The sequence below is a fragment of the Acinonyx jubatus genome, chromosome B4 (genome assembly GCF_027475565.1).
Source record: "Acinonyx jubatus isolate Ajub_Pintada_27869175 chromosome B4, VMU_Ajub_asm_v1.0, whole genome shotgun sequence".
Classification (NCBI taxonomy): domain Eukaryota; kingdom Metazoa; phylum Chordata; class Mammalia; order Carnivora; family Felidae; genus Acinonyx; species Acinonyx jubatus.
This window is the reverse complement of record NC_069387.1, coordinates 5095621-5119249: the sequence shown is the minus strand read 5'-3', so window position 1 is coordinate 5119249 and position 23629 is coordinate 5095621. Positions and strand designations below refer to the sequence as shown.

Here is a 23629-nt window from a genome sequence, read left to right as displayed (position 1 = left end):
ATAGATTAAACTGTTGAATGGAAGACGATTGGCAAAATGAATAAAACACTTGATCTGATTATATGCCGCCTGCAAGAGACAAACTTAAGTCAAAAATAGATTAAAAGTGAAAAGATGCAAAAAGATATTCCATGCAAATAGTAACCAAAAGAGAGCAGGGATGGCTATGCTAATATCAGACAAAATAGACTTTAAATAAAAAAAATGTTTAGAGACAAGGGCACCTGGGTGGCTAAGTTGGTTGAGCTCAGGTCTTGATTTCAGCTCAGGTCATGATCTCACTGTTCATGAGTTTGAGCCCTGCATCAGGCTCTGTGGTGACAGCGTGGAGCCTGTTTGGGATTCTCTCCCTTTCCCTCTCTCTCTGCCCCTCCCCCGCTCACATGCATGCATGTGTGCACTCTCTCTGTCTCAAAATAAATGAACTTTTTAAAAAGTTTAAAAAATCATTTAATAAAAAAAAGTTTAGAGACAAAGAAGGACACTATATATTAATAAAAGGTTCAATATGGAAAGAAAATATAACCATTATAAACATTTATGTACCTAATAACAGACCACCAGAATACACATCCTTCTCAATCCACATGGGACATTTTCTAGGATGGACCACACATTAGGCCACAAGTTAAGTCTCAATAGATTTAAAAAGACAGATATCATGCAAAATATCTAATCCGATCACAGCAGGATGAAGTTAGAAATCAATAACAGAAAGAAAACTACAGAATTCACAAAATTGTGGAAATTAAACAATACACTTTTAAACGACCAAAAGATCAAAGAAGAAATCATAAGGGAAATTTGAAAAGACCTAGAGATGAATAAAAATGGGAACACACATACCAAAATTTATGGAAAGTGGAGCTAAGGGGGAAATTTATAGCTATACATGTTTACATTAAAAAAAAAAAGACAGATCTAAAGTCAACAGCCTAATTTTATACCTCAGAGAACTAGAAAAAGAGCAAACCAAACCCAAAGCTAGCAGGAGGAAGAAAATAATAAAGATTAAACCAGAGATAAATGAAATACAGAATAGAAAAACAAGAAAATCAATGAAACCAAAAGTAGGTTCTTCAAAAAGATCAGCAAAATTGACTAACCTATAGCTAGATGGACTAAGAAAACAAGAGAGGTGACTTAAATTACTAAAATCAGAAATGAAAGTGGGGACATTACTGCCAATTCTACAGAACTAAAAGGATTATAAGAGAATACTATGGACCATTGTACACAAATAAATTGGATAACCTAAGTGAAATGGGCAAATTCCTAGAATACCAAAACCTGTCAAGAAGATAGAAAAAATTAAAGAGGAGGGAACATTTCCTAACTCAGTCTGTGAGGCCAGCATTACCCTGATAGGAAAGCCAGATAAAGACACTGTAAGAACGGAAAATTACAGACAAATACCCTTTATGAATATTAATGCAAAAATCCTTAAAAAAAAAAAACTAGCAAACTGATTTCAGCAGCATATTAAAAGGATCATACACCATGACCAAGTGGGATTTATTACTGGAATGCAAAGATGGCTCACATATGAAAACTGATCAGTGTTAATACACCACATTAAGAAAATGAAGGGGGAACAACACATGAGCATCTCGATGCAGAAAAAGCATTTGACAAAATTCAGCACCTTTGAATGATTAAAAAAAAAAAACACTCAAAATACTAGGAAGAGAAGGAAATTTCATCAATATGATAAAAGCCATACATAAAAACCCATGGTGAACATTATACTCTATGGTGAAAGACTGAAAGCTTTTCCTCTAAGATCAGGAACAAGGCAAGGATGCCGCTTTCACAGCTTCTATTCAACATAGCACTAGAAGTTCTACCACAGCATTAGGCAAGGAAAAGAAATAAAAGCCACCCAAATTGGAAAAGAAGAAGTAAAATTATCTCTGTTTGCAAATGGTATGATCTTATATGCAGAAAACTTTAAAATTCCACCAAAAAAAGGAAAAAAAACCCACCAACTCTGTTAGAATTACTACATGAATTCAGTAAAGTAGCAGGATACAAGGTCAACATACAAAAATCAGTTGCATCAAAAGTAATAACATACTTAGGAGTATTTTATTATTACACTTATACCAAGGAGCTGAAAGACCTATATAATGAAAACTACAAAATATTGCTGAAAGAAATGAAACAAAATACAAATAAACGGAAACACATCCCATGTTCATGGATTGAAAGACATGTCAATACTACCCAAAGCGATCTACAGATTGAATGCAATTCCTATCAAAATCCCAATGATGTCTTTTGCAAAAAGAGAAAAACTCATCCTAAAATTCATATGGAATCTCAAATTATCCCAAATAGCCAAAACAATCTTGAAAACAAAGCTTGGAGGACCCATACTTCCTGATATCAAAACTTACTACAAAGCTACAGTAATCACAACAGTGTGGTATTGGCATTAAGAGAGACATACAAATGAGTGAAATAGACAGCCCAGAAATGAACACCATATATATGGCAAAATGATTTTTGACAAGGATGCCAAGACCATCCAATTGGGAAAGGACAGTCTTTTTAAAAAATGGTGCTAGGGAAACTGGACATCCTACATGCAAAGTAAAGAAGTTGGAACCTTACAGAACATCATATGCAAAAATGAACACAAAATGGATAAAAGACCTAAGTATAAGACATAAAACAATAAAACTCTTAGAAGAAAACATAGGACAAAGCTTCATGATATTGGATTTGGTAGTGATTTCCTGAATATGACACCAAAGGCATAGGAAACAACAACAACAAAAATAAACAAGTTGGACTTCATGAAAATTTTACAATTTTGTGCATCAAAAGACCCTATCCACAGAGTAAAAATCAAACCACAGAATGAGAGGAAATATTTGCAAGTTGTATATCTGATAAAGGATTAATTTCCAGAATATATAGAGTACTCCTAAAATTCAACAATAAGAAAACAAACGGCCCGATGCAAAAATGGGCAAAGAACTGGATTAAATATTTCTCCAAAGAAGATACAAAAGATGTGCAGTAAACACATGAAAATATTCTCAACAGCACTAATCACTAGGGAGATGAAACCAAAACTTCAGTGAGATACATCTTCTACCATGAAGATGAAAAAACAAGAGCATGTAGAGAAAAGGAACCCTGTGCATTGTTGTTGGGAATGTAAAATGGTGTAGTCACTGTGGAAAACAGTATAGCAGACCCTCAAACATTAAAAATAGAATTACCATATGATCGAGAAATTCCACCTCTGGGTATCCACCCCAAAGACTTGAAAGTAGGGTCTCAGAGAGGCATTTGTACATCCACGTTCATAGCAGCCTATACAATAGCTAAAACATGTTATCAACCCAAGTGTCCATCAACAAATGAATTATAGATAATCAAAATATGGTATGTACATACCAATGGAATATTATACAGCGTTAAAAAGAAAGGAAACTGTGTAATGTACCACAATATGGACTGTGCTAAGGACAATATGCTAAAGTAAAATAAGCCAGCTACAAAAAGATAAATACAATTTTGTGCAAGATGTCTTTGCAGCCCCCCCAAAATGGACTGGTCTTGAAAGTAACTGTATGTGTGGTGTTTGGAGCGAGGTAGGGGTTCTTAGACACTCCTTCCCTTCCAAAGTTTCAGAATCACCCATGGGAGGGGTCATGAGTCCTCCACAGGCTGAGAGCTTGACTCTGCGATCTCACAAGTTTCTCCAGGCCGAGGACAGCGATGCTGTCAGCATCAAAAAGCAAACTTTGCTGAAGGAAAGAAAGGGGTAGGTGAGGAAAAACCAGCTAAATCCAGTCTTTGCCTGGCCATTCCCTCTGGGGACTTCTTATCTCTCGTGTCCTGATTTATGGCATCACTGATTCATGGCTGAATGGAGACTTTCCAGCCACCAATAATGTAATATTACCTGGGACATCCAAAGTTCCATGGTCAACTCAGGCTCCCTCAGAAGGAGGGAACATTTTATCATAGAGCAGAGTCTAGTATTTTTATTAGACTATCCCTTCCGGTCTACTGTTAAATATTTCTAGAGTGGAGTGTTTTATGATCATTCCTCCCCATTCCACCCCACCCTCCATCTCTAAGTATTTTTCCATCTTTGTTAACATATAGCAAAGCACTACAAACATAGATTTAAGATTTTGGTAGCATGGAACTAAACCACGGTACTACCAAGCTAAACACACACACACACACACACACACACACACGTGCATGGGGAGTAGGTACATTTTTTTAAATAAGTAGAATGCATTTATTGTTTTCCTTCTAGAATTCATAACCTGTTGCACGAGTAGCCCAGGAACTGCTGTGGGGGCAGGGAGGAATTGTAGCAATGCCATCAGTGGGATTTGACCCTGGATTAGTTGGGAGTTTCCAGTGTGCTTCATGTCCCCAGTGCTGGTTTAGGCAACGTGTTTAATAAATGTAGAGACAGCACCAACAAGCCCATGTTGGTGGGCTGGCAAAGTGCATCACTTCCCTGTTCTCAGAGCCCTATAATCTAGGCCACCCAACTCAAGATATTCATACTTCCGTGTATGCAATTCCTCTCATGGGGTAAACTGTAGCATGGTGTGTAGATGCAGAGAAGACACAGCCAGACTGCCCAGGTTCCGGGAGTAGGTACATTTTTTAAATGGGGGTGGAGGGATTGGGTCCAATTAAAAACTGCTAGAAGGGAAATTCAGAAGAGCACATCAGGAAGAACCTGTGAAAGAAACCTTCACTGATGCAATCAACACCATAGGTTGAGATAACTTCAAGAGAAACTTTAAATGCCTGCAAGAAAGTAACTTGTGGTGATGCCAAGAGACCCTGCACCATATAGCATGGTTCTTGGATGAGCAGTATCACCATCACCTGGATATTGCTAGAAATACAGATTCTGCAGCCCTGCCCCAGACCTATGACTCAGGAGCTCTGGGAGGACAGGCCAGCACTCTGGGTTTTAATAAGCCCTCCAGGTGGCTCTACTGTATGCTCACATTTAGGAATCACTGACAGAGAGGGCCCAGGATGAAAAGGACAACAGTAAGGAACAGAGCTGATGTAGCAGAATGAAGACTCCAACACGGCAACGATGAACCTATACAACCCACTAAAGCCACAGTCAAAATACTGAACGTGGAAAGAGTGGAAACACTACTCTTAGGCCCTGGAAATGGAATGAGGAACTCTAAAAGGTGTGATTAAGGGACAAGAGAAGAGGGAAAGGCAGCACTGTGAAAACCACAAGGAGGGAAATACGTAAAGAACATTTTCCTGACCAGATTATAATCTCGGCCTGAGTTGTCGAGGGCTCTTAGAGTTTCCTTCCAGAGCAATCCTCAAAGAAAGGGACCCGGGTGACATTCGCCAACTGGATTTTGTTTGGTTACTTACTTTGCTTATTTTTTTACCTTATTTATTTGGATGCAATCTCAAACTTAATAGTAAAACTGCAAGAACAGGAAAAAAAGACCTTCTGAATACCCTTTACCCAGATTCACCAACTGTTTACATTCTGCCCCATGTGCCTTATCACCCCTCTGTCTATATATTTATTACGTATGTGTGTTTTCCTCTGAAGTATTTGAAAGTAAGTTGGAGACACTATGCCCCTTTATGCCTATATACTTCAATATATATTTCCTAAGAATACATCCTCTTACATGCCTTCCTAAAATACAACACTCTCACATAATCACAAAACACTTATCGAAAATCAGGAAGTTTAACCTGGACACAATATTATTATCTAATATTCAGGGCATGTTCAAATTTTGTCAGTTGTCCCAATAATGCCCTTGTTAGCCATTTTCTCCCTGATTCCGAATCTAATCCAGGACCACATGTTACATTTTGTTGCCATGTCCCCTTAGCCTCTTGCAGTCTGTAACATTTCCTTTGCCTTTCTCTATCCTTCTTGATCTCAAATATAGGCCAAGTGTTTTTTAGAATGTCCCTCAATTTAGGTTCAACTAGTGTTTCCTCATGATGAGATTCAGATTATGGATCTGGGGGAGAAATACCACAGGTGTGATGTTGTGTCCTTCTCAGTGAACTGTATCAGGAGGCACATGAACTTGATTTGTCCGAGGATTGGTGATTGTGCCACAGGCTTACTGGTCACCATGCAGGGAGGAGATTTGAGGAATGCGTGTCCCACTTAGCTAAACTGACACAGTGGAATCCGCCACACTATATAAATGTCCTGTCCATTATCAAACTTCAATCCGCTCATTCTAGCATTGTTTCTTCCCTTATGCCATCATTCTTTCTCTATTATTTAGAATTATACCTTAAGGAGGGCTTTCTCTTCTCCCTCTGCTCACTTATTTATGCATTTATTTGTTTATATTAGTTCAGACTTACAGAGTTTTGTTTTATGTTGTTCCATAATCTGTCATAATTACTGTCTTTGTTTTGATACTCAAATGGTCCTGTGTGTGGCCAGTGACAGCCAGTTCAGCCTTCACCCTATATCCTTTTGATATGTCACCATCATTCTTTGAGTATCTCCTTACTTTCTGGTACAAGGTATTCCAGGCTCCTCTGGCATGCCTTCCCCATCCTAGCCCTGGACTCAGCCTTTTCCTCAAGTAGCCATGGTTTCTTCTGATGGAGACCAAGATCTGGGCACCAAGTACATTCAGTGCTGATACGTCATTGCTTCTAAGCATTGTAAGAGGACAGAGCTGGAACACGCACAGACACACAAACACACACACATCTGCACATGCACATTCCCATGTACAGACACACGTACACATGCATGAACACACACACACACACACACACACACACACACACACACACACAATGGTTACGTTCTGATATCGCTGGTCCCAATTCTCTTTAACATCATAGGGCACTTTCTAGTCATCCTCTCCCCCGCTTTCCATAGTTGTAACTTCTTCTTCCAACAGTGGGAAACCTGGGCTGTGTTTGTCTTTCTCATTGATGATGACTGGTTCCCAGAGGTTATCAAGAAGAAAAGAGCATTGACGGTGCCTTTAGACCTTTGCCCTCTGATTTAACAGCATCGATGAGTTTTCAAGGAAAATCTGTAGAGGCTATAAACTTGTCACTGTTTACTCAGTGTCTGTCCTGGTTTACTTCTCCTTTCAAAGAAGTGGTTCTCAACTGTGTGCATGGCACGTTTCCTGTGAACCCTGTCCTAGTTGCTGTGTCAGATTCATTGCTGCAAAACTGAATACACCTGCAATAACACTGGCATTTGGCAGAAGGGGTGTATTGAGCTGAGAGGGGTACTATCTGGCATGAATCTAAGATAAGGGGAATAAGTCAAGCGATTACAGAGAAGACTGCATATTTTTTGAAATCTGTAAGAACTCTGAGTTCACATAGACTCAATAAACTGCCCACACACATAGCAGCCAGCTCCAAGGGGCCATGAAATGAGTCACACTTTAGCACTGATGCCCTTCTACCGTAGCATCAATTCTTTATAACTCTTGCTGATATGGTCACCAATGCCTTGACCTTCTAAATCCCCCTCAGTGACAGGTCACAGATGTTTCATTTCAAAGCGTGCCACAAATGCTAAAAGTTGAAAACCACCATTCTAAATGGAGGAGAATATTTTAGGACTTAGAAGATGTAGAACAATCTGCCGAGAAAAATATCAAATGTGGAAACAACACAGAAAACAGCAGACACTGAAAAAAAAGATGACAGACAGAAGATCAATAGATTCAGAACATTACTTGAACTTAAAAATGGAACTTGAGGACTACCTGGTGAATAAAAATGTTCTGGGAGGGATTCAGGAGAACAAGATACAATCCAAAGACCAGATGGGAGAGAGAGAGAAGACAGGGGATGGTAAAGGAAGTAAATCTAAGCAGACAGATTTCTTCTCTCCTATTAATTTTGTGTATAGAAATTAGTAAGAAAATAGTATTTTTAGGAAACTGATACGTCTAAATCAAGATTATCTTATGACCTCACTGAAAAGGAAAAGAAAATGTTCGAGTCCACTCTAGAAGCCACGTAAATGAAGAGGGAGCATTGAGACTACCAGCATGGAGTGGTAAAGAACAGCACAGATGTATCTTATATTGTACAAAATCTAAGACTAGATTATCGATGGGGCTTTAAAAGTCAGTGGCTGGATTAAGAACAAAAATCAAACAATCATTTCCTCTCCTGAGACTAGGAAGACTACAGTAAGGCCTGGGCTTTACTGATCCATGGGGCTGTCATAGCTCAGGTGGGCTCAGGTATGAGGCATGCTGGAGCCTCAGCCGGGAGAGCCTACTTCCTGAAGGAGGAAGGGAGAACCCAACAGCTCACCCACTGGCAGGCTGGTCTACCTGCAGGCTGCCAGGCATTTACAGCAGACTGTTCTGACCACATTCTGAATTCGGAGGGGGATCCCTCTGACTCTAATGTGTAAAGAAGCCCAGCTGGCCGGTGGGATATGGCATAAGGGGCCTGGGCTGTGAGTTCATGTCCTGGTGATTCTGGCGGTCATTCTTGGACGTCCAAACCTAAGTGAGCAGCTGGGGAGTGTGGCAATCCAGGGGTTGCTCTCTGCAGGAAAACACAAGCAAGACTTGGGCAGAGGAATCAGGGGGCTAGTCCTGAAAGCTAGGGTTCCTAGGAAGAGACAGGCCAGCCCACAGGAAGCAGGTGAAAAGGAAGGAGAAAGCTGCCATTTGGGGGCCCGTGGCTACCAAAGCGGACCCCAGATCCTGCCCAACCAAAAGAAGTCTCAGATTGCAGGAAAGCAAACACAGACACTATTTGGGTAAATCAAACTAGACTGGCTTATTTGAAGGATGCAGAAGGAAACCAGCACCACTCACAATGCCCAGGTTAAGATCAGAGAGTCATTACATTTTCTGGGACAGGTGGGGATTCACATTCCGGAATCCAGAATCCTCACTATGACATGGAGAGCTACAGAAGATGGTTACATTTTCCAGATTCTGTCCCCCTCAGACCTTGCACCAAAGTCTACTATGGACAGGTGACTGAACTCACCTCATCCATTTGGGATTTGGGCCATTTACAGTATTTTCAAGTAGTTAAATCATCAGACTTGCAGACTATAACTGTGTGTTCCTGGGATATATCCAGATATGGGGATCAAGAACTTCAGTAGGTATCACGCCCTCAAGTCATTAGACCAGGTCTGGAGCTTACCCTGCAGATCTACTGAGCACCTCTCTGTAGAGGTGCCACAAAAATGAAATCAATGTACATGGTCGGGCAAGTCCCAGGACATGGGGTTTAACCAGTAAGTTTCATACCGAAGAAAATCTTAGGGTCTAAATCTTGCTCAAATCTTTCAACTTCTAATTAGAAAGGGTGGGGGGCATTTTCAACACTGTAGCACAGATTGGAGAAAACTTGAATCGGTCTAGCTCTGGCTCTTACCTTCTTTTGGTACCATTCTTCTGACAAAAGGTATGTTAGTTTTCACTGGGCATGCACTTCGTCACACCCACAGTCTGCTGGGAGTGACTGGTGGGTTGTCTCCCAAAAGAGGGCCCAGAATCCTCCCAAGGGCTTTGCAAAACCTCTTGGATTCAATTTTACCTCAAGCTGCCTTAACTGGCTCAGAGAAAGCCAAAAATACCTAATTCTAGAATCTTCTGCATTTCTCACATTTATTTCCCAGGCAACATCTTACAATAGAAGCAGTGAACACTCACACTTGGCATGATTTACCCCTCTCTTGCCCTGGATTCAACTGAGGTCTGAGTTCCTATGGCAGGGTACCCCAAAATCCCTCACCCCAACTTATTTCACTATGAAGAATTTCATGTATTTTAAACAGTGTGTAACATTTGGGCACAACTACTATTCTGCCAGCCCTCATCAGTGTGGCCTTCCATCTGTGGCCAGTGGCCAGCCGCCCGGCCCCCATGATTGCCCGCACCCATCCCAATTGGTCAGCATCTCGGTGGCACTGGTTATTTCTTAACTATTTCAATTTTCACCCTGGCATAGATGTAATCTATGAAAAGGAAAAACATCCATTTACAAAACAGCTGAAGCAACAGACCATTCCAAAAACTTTCAAAAGCATTTTTAACAGGTAAAACATTTGGACTACTACAAATTCAGAAAGTACGGAAAGGAAAAAAGCGAGAAGCTATGATAAGGCATTCAGGAAAAAGTCTCCCACTCCCAGCGTGTCCTCAGCTGTCTCTCCTCCAGTGTTAATAGTCTTTTGCATCTTTTCAGAGACTTTACGTACAGACAAAAAAATCGTGGATAGGTACCATTTCTTCTTTTTTCACCGATGGCAGCGAGTGACTCACGGGGTTCTGTTCGTCTTCTTCCCAATGTAACAGTGTATCTGGGAGATCTTTCCACTTCAGTGATAAAGAGCCCCCTTTCGTCTGTTACAGAGGTCTGACTAGCACTTCTTCCAGGAGTAGCTGTACTGTAAGTTACTAAATTAGTCTCCTGCTGACCACATGCGAGGTAGTTCACACAGATACTGGCTACTATAATCAATAACTCTGTACATACTCACTTCATCAATATGCCAGCATGTCTGTCGGGAAAGTTCTTAGAAGCGAAATCGCTGGGGTAAAGGGCATGTGCATAATGAATGTCATTCTCTGAACAGGTGTTTCTTGAACACCTTCTCTTGCCAGTTACTGTACTAGGCTCAGGGAGGGTGGTGTCGGGCAAAACAGATGTGGCCCCCACCCTCTAGAGCTCGCAGCGCACATTAGGAGACAGACAGACATTATAACATCTCAGTGTCTTCCATACATCCCTGAAGGCAGCTGACTGCGCAGGGAAAGAACACGGAACTATGGGACCTGGCTGCTTTGAGGGGGGAGCGGCAGGGAGGGAAGGCTTTCCTGAGAAAGTCATGTTCAAGTTAGGGAGGATGGCAGGAGATGGGCTGGGGAGAGCGGTAGGCATGGTGAGTGGCCGGGGGTGGGGGGCAGGGGGAGAGTAGCCAGGGAGGAGGTGGGGCCCCATCCAGCAGAGCCTTGAAGACTTCTTGAGGATGTGAGTTTTTATCCTAAGAGCAGCGGGCAACCAGGAAAGAGTGAAGCCATCATATGCATTTCTGAAGATACCTGGCTGTGTTACAGAAACGGATGAAAGGCTTTCAGGGAGAACAAGCAGGGAGAGCAATCCCAGGGCTGTTACTGTTTTCAGGCAAGAGAGCTCAGAGGCCCGGGCTGCGTGGGCCGGGAAGACCAATAGCAAGGGGAGGGCAGGGAGAAGCCACTGATGGCTCCCCAGTCCCGAGCCATGCTGGATGGCGAGCGCCTAAGGCAAGGCTCCTGGGAGGCCTCTAAACGATGAGAGCCCTTACTGAACGTTTTCCACATGCTTGGAATGTGGGGTGTATCCTAAGGGGCCCCCAGGAGAGCCAGTCCCTGGCTCGAAGGTGCTGAGTGCCACCCAAGTGACCCTGGGGAGCTCCTCTGAGCCAGCTGAAATGTGGTCACCTCTCCTCTCTTGTCTGCACCTTTGCAGGCGTCACGTGCCCTCCTCCCACGTCTGTGGAACATGCAGACATCCGGGTCAAGAGTTACACACTGAACTCCACTGAGCGGTATACCTGTAACCCTGGCTTCAAGCGGAAAGCCGGGACGTCCACCCTGACAGAGTGCGTGCTCAACAAGACCACCAACACTGCCCACTGGACAACTCCCAATCTCAAGTGCATCAGTAAGTACACGGCCCTGCGCTGTCTCTCTGTCCCCCTCGCCAAGACCGTACAGAGAGCGGAAGGCAGTGTGGAAGGCTGCGGGAGCCTGTCTCTTGGGGGAGGGGGACAAGACGTTTGTGTGGAAGTCTGAGGTTAACTGAACCGTTGGGCCTCTAAACAACACCTCTGGGGGTGGGAAATGTACAGGATTCAGGGTCACACGATTCTGAGTTCCAACCCTGGCTCGGCCCCGCACCACCCTGAGCAAGGGCCTTCCTGTCTTGGAACTTCGTTCATCATCTAGAAAATGAACCTGAGGTCAACATTGCGGGTTGTAGCAATGTTAAGTGAGCCCTGATCCACATTCACTACAGCCACACCTCATTCTGTTGCGCTCTGCGGTGTTGCACTTTACACATAGTTGTGTGTTTTGTTTTGTTTTGTTTTTATGAACTGAAGGTTTGTGGCAATCCTGCCTCAAGCGAGCCAGTCTGTCGATGCCATTTTTCCAACAGTAGTTGCCCACTTTGTGTCTCTAGGTCACAGTTTGATAATTCTTGATGTATTTCAAACTTTCTCATATTTGTTGTGGTGATCTGGGATCAACAGTCTTTGGCGTTCCTACTGTAATTGCTTTGGGGTGCCACAACCCACACCCATGTAAGGCAGTTAACTTCATCAGCCGATGTTGTGTATGTATCCTGAGTGCTCCATCGACTGACTCCTACCTCATCTCTCCCCCTCCTCGGACCTCCCTGTTGCCGGAGACTGAACAATATGGAAGTTAAGCCAATTAATAACCCTACAATGGCCTCTAAGTGTTCACGTGAAAGTAAGAATCACATCTCTTCTCAAATCAAAAAACTAGGAATAAATAAGCTTAGTGAAAGAAAAGCATGTCAAAAGTCAAGACAGGCCAAAAGCTGGGACCCTTGTGCCCAACAGTTGGCTAAGTTGTGAATGCAAAGGAAGAGACCTTGAAGGAAACTGAAAGTGCTACTCCAGAGAACACACGAGTGTTTCTTTCTGGAGAAAGCATGAGTGGTCTGGATAGAAGGTCAAACCAGCCACAACATTCCCCTAAGCCAGAGCCTCACCCAGAGCAAGGCCCGACCTCTCTTCAGTTCTATGAAAGCTGACAGGGGTGGGGAAGCTTGAAGCCGGCAGAGGTGGGCTCAAGAGATTTGAGGAAAGGAGTCGTCTCTACAACATAAAAGTGCAGGTGAAGCGAGCAAGTTATCCAGAAGATCTGGCTTATCCAGATGATCAACGCAGATGAAACAGCCTTAGAGTGAGAGAAGACACCATCCAGGACTTTCATAGCTGGAGAGGAGAAGTCAATGCCTGGCTTCAACGCCTCAAAGGACAGGCTGACTCTCACATGAGGGCCTAATGCAGCTGGTGACTTTGGGTTGAAGCCAATGCTCACTGACCATTCCAAAACTCCTAGCACCCTTCAGAACTATGCTAAATCCGTTCTGCCTGTGCTCTGGAAATGAAACGACAGAGCCTGGATGACAGCACTTCTGTTTACAACATGGTTTACTGAACATTTTTTTAAGTTTATTTATTTATTTTGAGAGAGACAGAAATGAAGAGAGAGCACAAGCAGAGGAGGGGCATAGAGAGAAAGAGAGAGAGAATCCCAGGCAGGCTCTGCAATGTTAGCACAGAGCCCGACGTGAGGCTCGAACTCATGAACGTCAAGATCATGACCTGAGCTAAAACCAAGAGTCAGTCGCTCAACTGACTGAGCCACCCAGGTGCCCCATAGTTTCCTGAATATTTTAAGCCCACTGCTGAGCCCCACTGCTCAAGACGACTCCTCTCAAAATATGACTGCTCATTGACAATGCACCTGGTCACCCAAGAGCTCCGATGGAAATGGATAATGGCATTATTATTGTTCTCATGCCTGTTAACACAACACCCATGCTGTAGCCCATGGCTCAAGGAGTCATTTCAACTGTCAAGTCTTATTATTTAAGAAATACATTCCATGAGGCTATCGCTGCCATTCCTCTGATGGATCTGGGCAAAGTAAATTGAAAACCTTCTGGAAAGGATTCTCCATTCCAGATGCTATTAAGAACACTCATGATTTGTGGGAAGGAGTCAAAACATCAACATTCACAGGATAACAGGAGTTGGGAGACGTTGGTTCCAGCCCTCGTGGATGACTGTGAGGGGCTCACGATCTCAGTGGAGGGAGTCACTGCAGATGAGGTGGAAACAGCGAGAGGACCAGAATCAGAAGTGGGGCCTTGAGATAGGACTGAATGGCTGCAATCTCAGGATAAAACTTGAATGGATGAGGAGTTGCTTCCCATGGGTTCCTGAGATGGAATCTATTCCTGCTGAGATGCTGTGAAGATTGTTGAAATGACAACAGAGGATTCAGGATATGACACAAACTCAGTTGTAAAGCAGCAGCAGGTTTGAGAGCATTGACTTCAATTTTGAAAGTTCTACTGTGGGTTAAATGCTATCAAACAGCATCACCTGCTACAGAGAAATCATTTGTGAAAGGAAGGGTCAGTCGCTGCAGCAAACTTCATTGGGGTCTCTTATTTTGTTTTGTTTTGTTTATTTACTTTGAGAGAGAGTGAAAGAGAGTGTGTGCACTCAAGTGGGGGAGGGGCAGAGAGAGAGGGAGAGAGAGAATCCTGAGCAGGCTCCACATAGAACCTGATGCAGGGCTCAAATCCATGGACTGTGAGATCATGATCTGAGCCAAAACAAACTGTCAGATGCTTAACCAACTGAGCCACCCAGGTGCCCCCACTGGTGTCTTATTTTAAGGAATCGCCACAGCCACCCCAACCTTCAGCAACCACCACCCTGATCAGTCAGCAGCCATCACCATCGAGGGAGGACCCTCCACCAGCAAAAAGATTATGACTCACTGAAAGCTCAAATGATGGTTAGCATTTTTTAGCAGGATTTTTTTTTAGGCACAATGTTATTTCCCATTTAACAAACTATAGTGTAAACATAACTTTTCTCAGGTTCAGGTTATACAGATTGTTGTATTAATCCTCAAATAAGTTTTCTAGGTATGCAGGATGGTTTAGTGTTGATCTGGCTCTATTTCAGGGACAAGAGATGCAAAAAAACTTCCATGCTGTTCCGCCATCTTGGCCCCTCCCTAAACATAACTTTACTATGCACTGAGAAACCAAAATATTCATCTGACTTGCTCTATTGCCACATTCATTTTATCATGGTGGTCTCGAACTGAACCCACAATATCTCTCTGAGTTATGCCTATATTATTACTATCAGTGCTTTAAGATTATGATAGAATTTGACTACAGACAAGGGTGTATGCTCACAGCATGCTTGCTTTCCAGAGATCTTTCCCAATTTCTTCCTAGAAGATGGTGTGCAGGGAAATTATTACTGTTCTCTGTTGTTAGCCACCCAGGAGAATGGGGGTACCCACCGAGCAGATTCCCTTAGCCTGGTCACCCATGGCTGGTGTCCAGCCAGCACTCCAGAGCACGTGTGAGGGAAGGTTGTCCGAATCAATTATTTTTAACCGTCCACAACTGGGTAATTTTGCCAGAAGAAGTCAACAACCTTGGAGTGGAAGCCAGTAGGGCTATTTCCAGGACTATTAAGTCCCTTACTTTGGAAACATAAAGATTAGCTCATAGTTTATTGCATATTTGGTGGATATCCAACTGCAAGCTAGATACTTTCTCATATAACATTTGTGAACATTCTCAACTCCTCTCTGGGGAAGGGGACAGAAGGAGTTGTTCTAGAGCAAATTCCCTCTGCTGTAAGAGCCCTTGAAGAGCCAGACTTTCTCACTGAGTGTGCGCTCCTTCCCTCTCCCCCTGCACGTCCATCTCACAGACATCAGGGCAAGGAGGAAGCCTTCTGTTTGTTGCAAGGGAATCACTCAGCGGCAGAACATAGTACTACATGGCATCAAATGCCACTCCAATGATGAGCTGGGTGAGGACAGGTACGAGCAATAGCACTGTGGCAAAAACACAGAGTAGACAGCTTACTCTGTCCAGTCCGGGCACACGCTGGTACCTATAATCCAGGGGCAAAAATAAGGGCTTTCCACTGCAGGGAGAGTGACTGTTTCTTTGAAGATCCAATCCATTTGGATGAATGAATCCAGGATGGAGAAGAGTTGTAGGCTCTGAACCAGCTGGTGGGGGGTGGGGGGAGAGGAAGGAAGGGGGGAGACCTGGAATTACAGACTTGTAGAACCTTAAGACTTGAGCACCCTGAGACTTCACTGGCACAAAGACATCTCACCTTCTGCCACTAACAACTCCCTCCATTACTTTTCCTAACCTCTTGTGCTTGGGATGCTTTTATTTTATTTTTTTTTTCCTTACAAAATAACTGAAGCTACTGAGTAGTCATGTATTTTCCCATGTAAAAGACAACATTATAAAACTGAGTTGGTCTCATGAATACCCTTCTACCCAAAAATAAAAGACATTTGATATGTGCGCAACTTTTTGGAAAGCCTAGAAAAATAGTTGGCAGTCTGTTTGCATTTGCATGGGAATGACCGATTGGGACACATTGTTTGTTGACTATTTCTTGTGCTTCTGACCTCTCCCAGGAAGCCGGATATCTCCATTTTAAATTTCTGTATGTATTATTTTTTTATTTATAGCCAGTTCTGAAGCAAGTCTCCACCCTCAGGCTCATAAATGCCATGTGGTTATGCTCTCTCTAGGAGACCCCTCCCTGACTCATCTAAAGCCATCCTCTACAGAAATGCCGGCAGGGGTGACCCCAGAGCCAGAGAGCACCTCCCTTTCTGGAAAAGGTAGGGATGTTGGAAACGTTTTAAGGACTCCCATTCTCCACCACCTCTCAGGTCCCCACAAATGTGTCAGATTCTTGAGGCCCTGCTGGAGTCCCACTGCAGACTCCAACAAACAGAACCCACTTTTTATTTGAGTTAAAATTAAATTTTATAGTAGCTTCATTTTCTCTTTTAAATCAAAGGTGCTTGATATCCAGGTTTCATTGGACTTACAGTAAAACCTTGGTTTGCGAGCATGATTCGTTCTGGAAACATGCTTGTAATCTAAAGCACTCGTATATCAACGCGAATTTCAAGAACCATGGGCTCAGGTATGATCATGTGATGTTCAGCGTCACGTACAACCTGTATTGCAAGACATCACTGGTTTGTGAAGTTAAAATTTATTAGAAATGTTTGCTTGTCTTGTGGAACACTCACAGAACAGGTTACTTGCAATCCAAGGTTTTCCTGTAATTAATAGTGGTTCCAAATCCACTTTTCATATGCCGGATCAGACTTAGTTGCAGATGTATTTCCTCATCAAGAATTGAGGAGGATCTGAGGTTTTGCCTGCCTGGTGTGTTAACCCACCAAAACTTCCTGGGCGCCAGCAGAGAACAGTAGCTCCCCAATTCAGAGACCAAGGACTCCCTTACAGGGCTCAGCAGTCAGCGGGAGCGTGGGCATGTTTTTGTCAATTCCCTCCTCCCTGTGTCCCACGGGGGCAGCAGGGATGGGTCTAGAAGATGCCTGTACATCCAGCAGGCTGCCCCACAGGAGAGGAGGCTGAGTTCAAGCAACTGGAGTCTTTTATAACTGGCCGACCATGTCTGCCCTTTGCTCCAGAGGGAGGTGCCATCTCCACCTTCCGAGATTTCATGAGCATCCTTGAAAAGTTAGTCCTGAGAAAGGGCTGTCAGGGACTCTGCTGACAAGGCATGGGGAAACAGGAGGGACCCCTGAAGAATTGTCCCCCAACCATCCCAACTATGACAGCTCTGGTAAAAAGCTGCAAACACCCCGCATTTCCAGGGTCTTTCTTAGGTAATCTTCTATCCCAATTTGCTCAGCACTGTCCTGATGTGTTTTTCTTTTTAAATGTTTATTTATTTTTGAGACAGAGACAGAGACAGAGACAGAGACAGAGACAGAGCAGGGGAGGGGCAGAGAGAGAGGGAGACACAGAATCCGAAGCAGGCTTCAGGCTCTGACCTGTCAGCACAGAGCCCGATGCAGGGTTCAAACTCATGAACCAAGAGATCATGACCTGAACTGACGAAGCTGGACACTTAACCAACCCAGGTGCGCCCCGGCACTGTCCTGATGTCAAGAAAATTTGAGACCTTAGCTGCTTGGGACAATGTGCTCTATATCCTGGGAAAGCCTTACTTTACACTTAACTCTTGATGTTTTATGTCTGGTCATCCAGTGGCTTTTCCTGGCCCTTGTCTCCCCCTTTTGGCCCCAGGCGTAGTCTCTCTGCTGCCGTTGGCAGCTCTGAGCTAGAACACGGCTTCTTAGCCGTGGATGCACACTGGGATCTCCTTGGAACTCTGGTGGTCTGGGGAGCAGTCTGGGAATTCGGGTTCTAGAAGCTCCCCAGGTGATTCTCAGGGAGCCAAGGCTGAGAACCAATGCTGAAGGGAAGACAGGCCAGAAGGAGGTTTCCTCCTAGTTAGTTAGTTGACTACAAACAAGAGGATATAGTAGAGTACTGGCTACATTTGGGGTAATTCCAAGACCCCTTTGACCCAAGTCATGCCCGGATCACCCACTGACGAGAATAATCAAGGGGCCTCTCCCAGCCTTGCTTCGTGCATCAAACACGTGGTCAGATGAAACTGTGCCATCAAACTCTCAGACATGAGAGTGCAATGGAAGACCCATTTTTCATGGAAAGAGAATAGTGAAGTCTTGCCACCACGCCTCACAGTTTGGGAGCGGCTATATGCCAGTTAGCACAGGGAGGGTGAGGACATAAACACCAGGAGGGCTGCCCTCCCTTAGATCGGGGCAAAACCAGGGCACTGTCTTCAAATACTCTAAAACTCGGTCTGGCTGAATCTCAGGCTTCCCCTTATTTCAAAAGTTGTGTGCAAACAACGCAGAAAGGAAACTAAAATCAGCAGCCCAGATATCTTTGGTAAATACAGTCATACTTGTTTTTTGAGATCAGTCTCTCACCGCATCTTCCGAGCCTTCTCTAGTAAACAAGCCAGGAACGACTCGAATCCGTGGGATCTTTAGGTTACGTGCACCATGATAAATAGCTGTAGATCCTCTCGTGTTCTCAAATGTCCCTCGGCCATCCAGATGGAGGAATAGGCTACTCACTGAAGGGATTTCCCCAAAGAGCCCTGGAGGAGGGTGCTGGGCGAGGGCCGGCCCGGGGTGGGCTCACTAGAGCAAGTCTGAAGTCCACTGTCTTCTAGAGCTGCGCGGAGACACTCTTCAAAGTATTTATGTTCTCCATATCTTGCACTTTCCTACAGAGCCAGCTTTCACTTCCAAGTCAGACAGCACAGTGGCCACAAAGGCAGCTACTGAGCCAGGCTCCAGGCTGATACCATCAAAGCCTCCGGCTGCGGGAACCACAGGGGTAATCAATAATGAACCCTCCCGAGCCCCAGCTCAGACAACAGCAAAGGCCTTGGAACACACCCCCTCTGCCTCGCAGGAGACGCCAGGTTAGCACTGGCTTTGCATACTTTAGGAGAGGTCAGCAGTCCATGAGATGTGGGTGGAGACCTCGAGTGAGCTGGCTGCCTAGCATCACACCTTGCAATCCAAAGTCCAGGCCACTCAGCAACCCTCCGCCTCCTGCTCTGTGCCACAGCCTCCTTGCTCTGCTCTCTAACCTCTGTGCTCTGCCTTGGCTCAGTCCAGCTGGAAAAGAAAGTCCGTCTCCCAGAGGTGAGAAGGCTCGGCGTATTGACCTGCATGGCAGAGGCTTTGCCGATCTGAATGGTATCTGCCGTCTCCCAATATGGGAGGACGGTGGAAGCTTTCTGCAATCTGGAGTCACAATCTGCGGTATGAAAGAGCCCTTGGTAATCTGCATCTGCCGCAAAGGCATATCTGATTCTTTGTGGGGGTTTTCTTCGCTACCACAAAATACATTTGACTACATTCCCCATTCTGCACCTTTCATCCCCATGACTTGGTCATCCCATAACTGGAAGCCTGTATCTCCCGCCCCCGCTTCACCCACCTGGCCCATGCCCCCCACACTCCTCCCCTCTAGCACCCATCAGTTCGTTCTCTGTATTTATGAGTGTTTCTGCTTTTGTCTGTTCATTTGTTTTGTTTTTTAGATTCCACATCCAAGTGAAATCGTACGGTATTTGTCTTTCTCTGTTTGACTTATTTCACTTAGCCTGATACTGTCTAGGTCTGTCTGTGTTGTCGCAAATGGCATGACGTCATTGTTTTCTATGGCTGAGTAACATTCCGTTGTGACTATACACACCACATCTTCTTTATCCATTCATCTATTGATGGACACTTGGGCTTGCTTCCATATCTCAGCTGTTGTAAATAGTGCTGCAGTAAACATTCGGGTGCATATAACTTTTCAAATTAGTGTTTTTGCTTTCTCTGGGTAAATACCCAATAGAATTACTGGATCATGTGGTAGCTCTTTAATCTTTTGAGGAACCTCCCTACTGTTTTCCACAGTGGCTGCACCAGTTTGCATTCCCACCAACAGTGCACAAGTTTCCCTTTTCTCCACATCCTCCCTAACACTTGTTATGTCTTGCCTTTTTGACTCTAGTCATCCTCACGGGTGTAAGGTAATATCTCATTGTGGTTTTTCACTTGCATTTCTGTGACGACCAGTGATGTTGAGTATCCTTTCATGTGCCTGTTGGCCATCTGTATGTCTTCTTTGGAAAAACATCTTTTCAAGTCCTCCGCCCATTTTTAATTGGATTGTGTGTGTGTGTGTGTGTGTGTGTGTGTGTTGAGTTGTATAGGTTATTTATACATTTTGGATATTAACCCCTTATTAGTTATGTCGCTTGCAAATAGCTTCTCCAATTTAGTAAGTTGCCTTTTCGTTTTGTTGATGGTTTCCTTTGCTGTGCAAAAGGGCATATGTGATCCTTAAGCATGGCCCAGCAGCTAAGTAAACTACCCTTGTTCTTTGCTAACGGAAGTTTGGTTCCGCCAGCCATGACTCTCTCAGGCTTTAAGATGGGAGCCAAAATGTCTAGAATTCCTCCTGCTTAATGAGAAATGAGTGCCTTTAGGACTACGGCAATAACTGAACTGCACTCTCTTCTCTGCAGGTACCTATTCATACAGTTCCGGAACTGTGACTGGTAAGTGTTTTGTTTTTTTGGTCCTAGCAGTGCTTCTGCCCTGAGGACCTCAGTCTCAGGGTGCCGAACAGTCCTGGCTTATGCCTGCTGCCCCAGCATGGCCACTCGCAGCCCCTTTCACTCTCAAAAGTGACTCAGTGTAGATAATAAGTCATAGATAGGATCACCCTACTTATGGGATTCTACCATGACTGTTTATCTCAATACTGGTAGCTTCTCTCTGTCAGGCTACACACGTGGGAGCCAGAGAGCTGACACATCACAAAAGGGCCTCCTCATTCAGCTACTCAGTTCCACTAAGCCGGGCTAGACTCATCCCAGACTTAGCAGAGAACCACAAGCGTGTGTGCGGCTGTCAGTAACATGATGGTATTCATCTGTCAGCTGCATTAATCTCTCACAGGGTGTTAGCCCCATGCACTTTACAGCAAGACTGGCCACACTTCTTGGGATAAAAGGCTGCTGTCTACACAAGACGCACACAACACTCAACGTAGGAGAGGAAGAGACTGTCCCGGTGAGTGTTAAGGAGGAGAGTGGAAAAGTGTTTGCAAGGAAAAGAGGAAAGAAAAAGAGGAAGGGAGGGGAGGAGAGAGAAGAAGGAAGAGAAGAAGAAGGAGGAGAGAAGAAGAAATGCAAGTAGTAAGAGAGACTAAGACTTTTGTCTGTACAAGTTCTCAATAAGCCAAAAAAAAAAGAAAACCACTGTAATTTATGCAGAGAAAACACAACTTATTTCTATTTTCTATTCACGAGTTATCCTCTTAGAGAACGACTCATATTTTTGTGATTATATTTTATCTGCATCAAGTGTCATCTAGGAAAAAAAAAAAACAAGCAGCTTCAGCCATTTCAACAGCTTATATGCAAAGGCAAGAGATCGAAACTAAAATATGTTTATCACGTAAGAGGTGACCAGTAAGTCAAGTAGCCAGCCTAATTTTTCTCCTTATGTAATATACTACGTTCACCTTTCCACAGAGTTTTAAGTTTTTTATTCATTTTTTTTGAATTGGTAATATTTGCCGGGGTTTAAAAATTACAAATTACAAAAACATATACAGCAAAAAGCCCCATCTTAAACTGAAAATTCCCTTGTAGGAAGAAAGTTACTCCTGTTACCAGCTTTCTGGGCATCCTTTCAGAGAGGATCGATACACGATGCTAGCTAGCTAGGTATTTTAGTTTCACTGTGTTGCACCTGTGTTCATTTTCAACCAATGGTACCTCGTGGAAATCCTTCCATATCAACACATAGAAACCACCTCATTCTTTAAAACAGCTACCAAATATTCCACTACCTGGATTGGCTACAATTTGTGTAGCCAACCCCCTATGGGCATGTGACTGTTGACAGTCTCGGCTACATTACAAACAGTGATTAATTGGAAAGCCTTCTATCTATCACTTGGCTATGTGCAAAGAAATCTGTAGGATAAAACCCTACACATAAAATTTGGGGGCCATATTTTCTATGTCGATTTTCAAACAACTACTTTACTACGGGATATCATCTTATGATGTATTTCTCCAGTTCGTGACTTTCACTGGACTAAAACATCAGAAACTCTCTCCCAAACTCTGAAGTGTCGTGTGATACACATTAACTCAACACTTACAATAGTCTGAGAGCTCCGTGCAAGAAACTTTGGAAATACAGAGAATTACAAAAAACAGACAAACAAAAACTTTAAATCTTTCCTGTTATATGAATAAGATTTCATTCTTCGAGGGCGCTTCAATATAAACATGTTAGCACCTAACTTAACAAGACAGATCAAATAATTGTCAGCAAAGAAATAAAAACGAGTTATACTTCACTAGGCGTTAAGTTTTATCTAAAAGGTGGAAGCTAAAATGGAAATCATGCTAGTTTTCTAAAGACACTTAGTGATGGTGACTTCCGACTACGTCATATATATCCCAGTACTGTGGACCAAGAGTATACCCGTCAGGTTCAAGTGGCAGAGGCATTCACTGGCTCCCTGAGCATCAGTAAATGTTGCTATTTCTGCACGAAGAAGCAAGCAGTTGAGAGTGTTTGTAAGGGTATATAAACGCTTTACCGTAGTAGTCGCTCAGCAAATGTGAATATTTTAATCAGCCCATTGATAACCACTGATATCACCATTTTTAAAATAAGCTATATAAATGATTATCACAGCTTTTAAAAGTTGCTCTTTTTTTTTAGTTCAACAGAAAATGGTAAATGGTAGATGCCTAATAAACAGCAAATGAGTAAGTGAAGTTGAGGACTTGGACATTTATTAATAAATGTTTAGGAAGTGTGATTCATCATTTCATTGTCTTAAATATCTATAGGCTCACTTGGCAGCCTTTTTAATCAATAATTTCATTCATTCATTCTAACTATCTGGTCTCCAATCCTTGGCTAGGCTATCCTTGAGGACTCCCAATTGTAAAATAAAAAGGTAGAATGTCGCCTAGGACAAGTGTTCACCCTGCCACGTCCCTTTAATATGCTGGGAGGGAAGAGTTAGATTTTCAAACTGTCATACCTCTCGTCTTTCATATCAGAAATAAATTTGCTGCAGTTGATATGCTCAGCCTTTAATACGAGCTAGCTCTATATCATTCGTCTGTTTATTCAATATAAATCGAGTTCTACTTGGTGCCACATTGGTCCTAAGTTGCAATAAAATGCAGATTTCTCATTGAGAAGCAAAGAGCAGGTCAGAAGTACTTCAATTTATGGACCCTTAAGGGTTTAATTCAATCAATTACGTGTTTATTAAGTGCCTACTCTGAACCCAACACTTGTTATGTGCTTAGCACAGTAAGAGACAGCAGAGAAACACTGCCCAGGAATAATGAATTGATATTCTTACTTCAAAACTG

The 23629-nt window shown here is 43.5% G+C and overlaps 2 protein-coding genes across 9 annotated transcripts in view; one reads left to right on the top strand and one right to left on the bottom strand.

The window, feature by feature from the left end:
* FBH1 (F-box DNA helicase 1) overlaps nt 1–23629 on the bottom strand; it is a 214528-nt gene that overhangs the window by 120188 nt on the left and 70711 nt on the right. The window lies entirely within an intron of this gene.
* The window catches only part of IL15RA (interleukin 15 receptor subunit alpha), a 60645-nt gene that overhangs the window by 18076 nt on the left and 18940 nt on the right, over nt 1–23629 (top strand). For 3 of the 6 annotated variants that reach the window (XR_008299889.1, XM_053225225.1, XM_027073347.2), the window contains exons 2-5: nt 11482–11676; nt 16308–16463; nt 18938–19132; nt 20738–20770. Coding sequence is in view for 5 of the 6 variants with exons in the window: in XM_053225225.1 (XP_053081200.1) it covers nt 11482–11676; nt 16308–16463; nt 18938–19132; nt 20738–20770 (579 nt within the window). In the remaining variant the exon portion in view is untranslated. The remainder of the gene's footprint in view (nt 1–11481; nt 11677–16307; nt 16464–18937; nt 19133–20737; nt 20771–23629) is intronic. The other 3 variants (XM_027073348.2, XM_027073349.2, XM_027073350.2) reach the window with 3 other exon arrangements.